Genomic DNA, 7,531 nt, shown 5'->3' on the forward strand with positions numbered 1-7,531 from the left:
ATACTATGATTGCTGCATTACTTTTTTGATTACAATTTCATATTCTTCTGTTATGCGTTGACATTATCTAAAGATGAATAAAGCTGATGGGCCAGATTGGAGTCTTATTTCAGTGACTGAGTAGGTTTCTGCCCCAACCAAAATTGGGATGATTATAGCAATCCTGAAATAAGTAGTCAGGGTACAAATGTGTTGCTTCAGTGATATATATTTGCTATTTCACAGGATAAACAGTGCAGTCACTCCATTAGTATAAACATGTGTATAAGGATAAACATTACAGTATGAATGGTAAATAGACAATTGTAATTGTCTCAAACATTCCTGTTGCTTGTCCAATGGCGCTGAAGGCAACCTGAAACTAATTGTAAAGCATTTTGCATGTGTAAACAAAATATATTGTGACGAAACAGGATAAAATGCGATAGTTCATGATTGACAGCGGGGAGCAGTGGATGAGACCCCAACAGGGCAGGGATGGCTGTCTATGCCATTATTTTGGCATATATTGTTGAAAAATAGCATCATGTAAGTATTATACAGGTAAAGGCAGCAAGTGTGTGGTGTAGTGTTAAACATTCGCCTGTGTATCCATCAGGTCTGGTCCATGAGGACCTGATAGAGAACGGGGTGAACCCAGCGTCGTCCTGATGGTGGTGTAGCATCTCATCAAGGAGACCTCTTAGACCATGCAGTAAAATATGCCTCACCACTGGTGGTTCCATTAGTCCCCCTCATCACTCACCATAGCAGGAGGCTGGCATGTGACAGTGGTGATAAACCACTTCCTTGAAAAATGGAGAAGACATCTCATTTTTTGTACTCTCCCGTTGTGACAGTAACTTCTAACAGCCACATCTGAATCAAGAACAACACTCTTGAAGAGGACTTTTAAGTAGACAAGTACATTTTTGCAACCAACATTATTAGGGTTCTTTAAGAGATTGTTTGGTCCTGAGATCACATATTTAAAATACACATTTCAGACCTGGCAGCGGAAATGGAAATCACCTGTTCATCAAGGTATGGAGCTTAAAATGACCTGTTCATATTTGTAGTCAATGCTGATCGATAGTGATTTCAAAAATGTTATGAAAAGGAAAAGGAGGAAATCACCTATAACTTATCCTACAACAAAAAATGCTGGCTAGCCCTTTGTTGATGAGAATCTTACTAACGACCCTCCAAATCCCCTCCCACTCACGCTACACACACAGCCCCTTGTGTGTGAGACACAAACACAGCCAGTTAGGAGTGCACAGAACACCGTTATTGACTTATTTGAATACTAAAAGACATTCATCCCACACATTGGGACCTTAACATTTTAAACTATCCCTGTCCTATAAAGCATGTGGCTTTATTAGTATTGCACTATTTCATCAAACCTGAAGGACCAAATGCCATCCTAAGGATTCATCCAGTGCCAATGAGTTCAATTACATTTGATTTATATAGCCCTTAATCCCCTGTACAGACTCAAAGATTAACAGGCCATATATTTATGACATATTTATATTTTTTATTCACAGATGTAAGTGAATCTGAAGGCCATTTGACATATCTTCAATGCAGCATACAATAACTTGGCCATGTTTCTAGTTTTATGTCACAAGTTATCCCTGTAGTCTTCTGTAATCAACTCCAAATAAAATATAATGTACCTATTGCATGTATTGTGTGTGACTGACGACCCACAATTATTTAGATAGATCGAAGGCACCACCAATGAACCATCTTCTTTAATGATTCTAATGTATTTATATCCAAATATTAAAAAGTCCACACCTCTGGACTGTACACCATTGAATGGTCTCTTTGACCGACGAAGGCTATTAATATTGTCATTCATATTACAAGTCTTTCCAACTCAAAGTTGAATATCTAAAAAGTTTTTCACAGAATGAAACAAAATGTGGTCTAAAATGCATCTTTCAGTCAGCAGTCGTACCGTCAGAAAGACAACTAAAAAGAGACATCCATGTTCATCATCAGCTGAATCCATCCACAGTCCTGTGGCATCACACATTTTCTCACATCCTGGTTCCTCAGCCGTCTGCCACAACCCCATTGGTTATCCCTACTTCCTGGTCTGTCCGGGGCCTCTTGGTCTCCCAGCCGCGGCGGATCATTGTCAGCCTGCAGGCGAGGCAGGGCAGGGCGAGCAGCAGCCTGCCCACTAGCACCACGCAGGGCAGCACCAGGGCCAGGACAAACATGGGGGGGAGGTAGAAGGAGTACGAGCCCGGGGAGAAGGCCATGTCCCAGCCGAAGAAGAGCGTGTGCATCACGGTCAGCGTCAGCGCTGCGTAGCCCATGCCCGACTACACACACACACACACACACACACACACACACACACACACACACACACACACACACACACACACACACACACACACACACACACACACACACACACACACACACACACACACACACACACACGCTGAATTAAGTAGAGAAGTCAAATTCCCTCATAAAAAAATCGACCTATGAGGGAATGTTTAAATGAATGGTCTAAGCTGCATACATGCCCGCCACTGTGAACATTTATTGAAATTACCTATGTTCCCAAATCACATTATATTGTTTAGCTGGCCTCGTCACAATCCTTTTCTTACGTTACACATAATGTATTAGTTTATATATGGTTTATATAATCAGGCTTTGTTCTGACCTGGACAAACGTGAACTCCCTCCAGTTTAAGGTGTTTCCCACTGAGGGAAGAGAGGTAAGGGCCAACACACAGAGAACTCCAAATCCCAGAATTCCACTTGACAAGTAAAGGTCTGACCGCCACACTTTCTCCTCCACCCAGGAGTTAGGAATCTCTGCCCTCACCTAAAGAAGCAGAACCACAAACCCACCAGTTAACAAACCAACCAACGAGGGAAGTACAAAGAGTTAAGGTAAATACAAAAAGTATTGTAAGATGCATAGTGGATTGCAGCCAATACTGATACCTGTAAGGACATTATTAGTTTCTTTATTTATTCATTGAGCATTTACAACATGAACAAGCAGTCCTCTCCTGATAATCTGAGTATTACATAATGTGAGGATCTCTAGTGTTACTTGTGAATAATGCAGCGCTGTCCAGAGAGGACGTCAGAGATAGGTGTCACACTGAAGATATACAAAAGCCCTATGGAGGACATGTGTGCACACACACACCAACACACACCTGTCTGTAGGCTGCGTTGAGGAGGTTGTACTGGGCAGCCCTGCGTATGGAGAGACACATACTGTAGATACCATGCAGCCCCGCACACAGAAAGCTTAGCAGGCCCAGCTGCTTGCGGCTGCCCAGCCAGCAGTCCAGCCAGCTGGGAAACCTCCTATACTTGGTTCCCCTCCTCAGCTGAAGGCCTGCAGCCAGCAAACCTGGGGACAAGAGCGTCAGATCTTTGAGAAGGTAATTTCACTTCATTGAATGATGTTACAGAAGGGAGCCCTGAACTCAAGTCGTCCAAGTGTCTTCCAAGGTTCTGAGGTCGGAGGTCTTTTTAGGAGCCCACATCATTAGTGCAGTGGGTTGAGCAACTGAGACAACCTGGCTTTCAGAATGTGCCACTTGTGTACTCCCCCCCACCCCCCCCTCCCGGAAACCTGCATGTCTCCACTTCACGGCTAATTTAAGTCCTTTCCATGTTGTGTTGATGTAAGTCAAACGAGACCGTGAGGTTGTCACACTTTCATGTGAATGTCTAGGTATAACCTAAGTTAATGTAAGGGTTTTGATGTAGATAAAGTCTGAGGCAGGATCGGACAACAATGCATCATGGGAATCAACACCTGACAGGTCCTTCCTCCCCGAGGGAATAACACAGCAGGGGACAGCAGTGGGGGATCTACCTGGCAGGTAGACCAGCGCCAGGGTCACCATGGCGACGGCCGGCAGCGTCTGGTTGACGGTCTCCAGGGGCAGCTGATAGAAGTGGTTCTGGCCAGACGCCAGGTACGGGAAGAGCACGTACTTCATAGAGCCGTAGCCGTACAGGAAGAGGAAGAGGAGGAGGGTGGTGAGGACCGGCCCCCGCCACGAGGGGAAGGCGCGCAGGGGGGCCTCCTCGAGCGCCCCCGCGGCCCCCAGGCAGCCCATGTCCAGGGGGCTGAAGCCCATGCGGTGGGCCAGCTGCACCACCCCCGCCTTGGAGTCAGGGCCGTCACCGCAGATCAGCACCTGGCAGGGGGCGGGGCATAAGGAGGGGGGGAGGGTCAGGGTCTCATAGCAGTGCGGTGAGGAGGGGAGAGAGAGGGTCTGGGTCTCAGAGCAGTGCGGTGAGGAGGGGGGAGAGAGGGTCAGGGTTTGAGAGCAGTCAGGACTAGGCGTGTTTTACAAGCGGCTCGAGTCCATCAGACTTTGGAACGCAGCCAACCCCTAACCTAAATAAGTAGAAATAAATCCTAGTAACCTTAATCAAGGTGCAACACATTATTGTCAACCCATCTGTTTATATTATCTTATACTAAAATGAATGAAGTATAAAGTGGGTGTAGTTTATTTATTTTTAAATGTTAAAAAGGGTCAATGTGGGACAAACAAATAGGGGGCAGCATATAACCAGAAGGTTTTGGTGTCCATCCCTATTGCATTCTAAGTTGTCTGAACCAACAAACGCTAAGCAAAAAATATGACCACCGTAATATAAGTAACTACCTGTATTAGCCATCACAACGTATACAATGTTAGCATTAAAAGCTGTTTAATTACCAGTCTAAAGGAAGCAATGTGTGTTAGGGTTATTGAGGGTCCCTTCACTGGCCAAGAGCATTCTCCAGCAGTGGAAAACAAAGCCATTGTCAAGTTTATTTTGCTTCTATTTCTATAATATCTTTTCTCTGAGGTTAGAATATGTTCCCTGGGCAGTGCTACTTCAACCCCCTTGATGGCAGGCCAGACACTGCATTGACCCTGACCTCTTGAGGTACAAATTGGTATTACGAAACGCTAGTTGCAGGTGCTACCTAGGCTATATCTGAAACATTCCTCGCAATGAACTTGTAGTCCAATTTTAAAGTTTCTAAACAAATAATTTGACACATTTCACGTGAAAAAAATAAGAAGCAGCCATTTCTGAGCGAAATTGGTTAGATATGGCACAACCATCAGTAAGCTTAAATGGGCTGTGATGTCTGGAGGTGCCTGCCCTTAATGAGCCAATTTACATTTAGGACCGCTCTTGGCTAATTTCCGACCCATCAGGGCATCTCTTCCCTGTTTGGGTCAATCCATCGTGCCTGCCTATCACAGGGGCTTGAAATGAAGCATTTCCCAATTGCAGAGAGAGAGGTTTGGTTTAGCTTCAAAATCACGTCTGAACTTCTCTTTTGTGCCATCTGTCTTTCCATCTCTAGAATCGTACCCAACAGCTTTTACCTTAGTATTTCCTTCTCACCAGTTGAGCAGTACTACTATGCTCTTCTGGTCAAAGATCACCTGAAATCAGCTGACGTCCTCCTGACACGTACTTTATGATGTCTATGAACGGTTCAAAGTATTTCAATAAATACTAATTACCAATGAAAGTAGAAACTAAGCAAATATTGATGCATGGTATAATTATCCAAATCATTAAACAATCACATATTCCCTACATACCTGAGCATGCTCATTTTACACTTACATTGTACCAACAACTTATATCATATCCTATCATTATAACACCCTCAAATGATTCCTTTTTGCAGACATGATTCAATAGCATCACAATAATTAACTAATTATTCCCTTGTGTGCTGCTGACTGATTTGAACTAAAACCATTGCAGTTTTTGTAGATCATCCATTAGTATTGAGACAAGTTATTATAAAACAATATTCAAGAAATTATAAAAAGATTTCCAATTGATTGATAAAAAATGTATCAAATCCCAATGATATCCACACATTGAATAGTATTAAGTATTGTGTGGCCCCTACCTGCCTGCTGCCATCATGGGCCCCGGTCTGGAGACTCCAGGCGGAGACCCCGTTGAAGCCCTTCACCACGTGGCTCTGGGGGAACAGCCGGGCCAGCCTGTGGGCGTTGGACCCCCCCGCACCGCGGCCCAGCCTGTCCGCGTTGCTGACGTCCACCAGCACCTTCCCGGCCAGAGCCTCCCTCAGGCCCACCAGGCTGGGGTAGTGCTCAGGAAACAGAGCCACGAAGACCACCCTCTCCGCACCCAGCGCCGCCTCCATCTGCGACCCCAGCTCCGTCCCCTCGGGGAAGAGGCCCCTGGGGAGACGGGAGGGGTCCCGGCTGCCCACCAGCGCACGGTGACCGGAGGCCAGCAGCCTGGTGCAGAGAGAGCGGGAGAAATCTCCGGAGCCCAGGACGCCCACCGCAGGGTGGACACTGAGCCTGAGCTCCTCCTCGCTGTGGAGGACCTCCACCTCCACCTCCTCCTCCTCGGATCCGGACTCCACAACCAGGGGGGCTCTCATCCCCCCCACAGACATGATGGACAGAGCGTCTCCACGAAGACACGGTCGAGGTCAGTGCAGGTTACTGCAGGGTAAAGATATGGGACGGAAGAGAGAATCGTGTGTATTGTAGTGAATGGTAAAGCAAAACCGCAGACTGTATACAAACACAGCATTTTTACCAAAGGGGTCATTGGGAACAACTGTTCTAGGTGAAGTAAAAAATGTAATAAAATGTGAGACAGTAGGCATAAAATAAATTGTACTGTTTCTATGAAATAATAGCAATTCAAATAATTCCACATTAACTGTAGTTAAAAGCATTATTTTACAACATTTATAGACATCTAAACGAACAGAGACGTTCACATTGACAAGCCCACCATTAAAATTGCACCCATTAGATCGGTAAACAAAACCATTACATTTGTTGCACAAATATAATAAAAACCTAAAATCTCTAATTCGCTATATCAGCACACTCCAAAAACGCGGAGTAGGCTTGGATCAGAACAGGAACCAAAAGGTTTCCCCATAAATCGGAACCTAAAGCCTGCTTGTCCTCTGCTCGGGGGAAGGTCCAAGCCGACACAACAAAACACCCTCTTCCATAACATAGGCCTATCGTTAGAAATCCACATTGCATAGAACAAGAAGAAACCGTAGGCCTACCTTATGCGATGTTAAAATTGCGTTCTGATATCTTTGAAGTAGTGGTGTTTCACATGTCATGCGTCCGGACCATGTTGCATTGACTAGACAAGGGTTTGAAAGTTGTTATATATCCTGAAGCCACGCCCACCAGCTGTGGCCATGAGATAAATAAAACCCAGATAGGCCTTCAAACTCTAGAACAGCGATCCCCAACCCCCAGTCCTTGGACTGGAGTCTGGACCGTAGCCGGACCGGAGAGGGTCCGACTCCGGGCACCGGGGAACAGGGGCTTGAAAAGTTTCCAGAAAATAAATAAAAAATATATAGCCTATATAAAAATGATGTAATAGGCCTATTTGATATCGTAGGCTATACGAGTCATGTTACTTCCTCCAACACATAGACTCCGTATACTCATTTTTAGTGGAGAAAAGGGAAACATTTGTGAATTGTTCTGAAAGTGGA

General features: G+C 45.2%; 1 protein-coding gene across 1 annotated transcript; it reads right to left on the reverse strand.

The window, feature by feature from the left end:
- Positions 1-45: 45 nt before the first annotated feature.
- steap3 (STEAP family member 3, metalloreductase) lies at positions 46-7,308 on the reverse strand. The gene is made up of 6 exons (XM_056579664.1): positions 7,085-7,308; positions 5,927-6,497; positions 3,860-4,187; positions 3,189-3,388; positions 2,681-2,845; positions 46-2,324 (listed from the first exon to the last, which is right to left on the reverse strand). The coding sequence occupies exons 2-6, from the start codon at positions 6,446-6,448 to the stop codon at positions 2,049-2,051; spliced, it is 1,491 nt and encodes a 496-aa protein (XP_056435639.1). The 5' UTR covers positions 6,449-6,497; positions 7,085-7,308; the 3' UTR covers positions 46-2,048.
- Between the last annotated feature and the right edge of the window lie 223 nt (positions 7,309-7,531).

The sequence above is a fragment of the Gadus chalcogrammus genome, chromosome 20 (genome assembly GCF_026213295.1).
Source record: "Gadus chalcogrammus isolate NIFS_2021 chromosome 20, NIFS_Gcha_1.0, whole genome shotgun sequence".
Lineage (NCBI taxonomy): Eukaryota > Metazoa > Chordata > Actinopteri > Gadiformes > Gadidae > Gadus > Gadus chalcogrammus.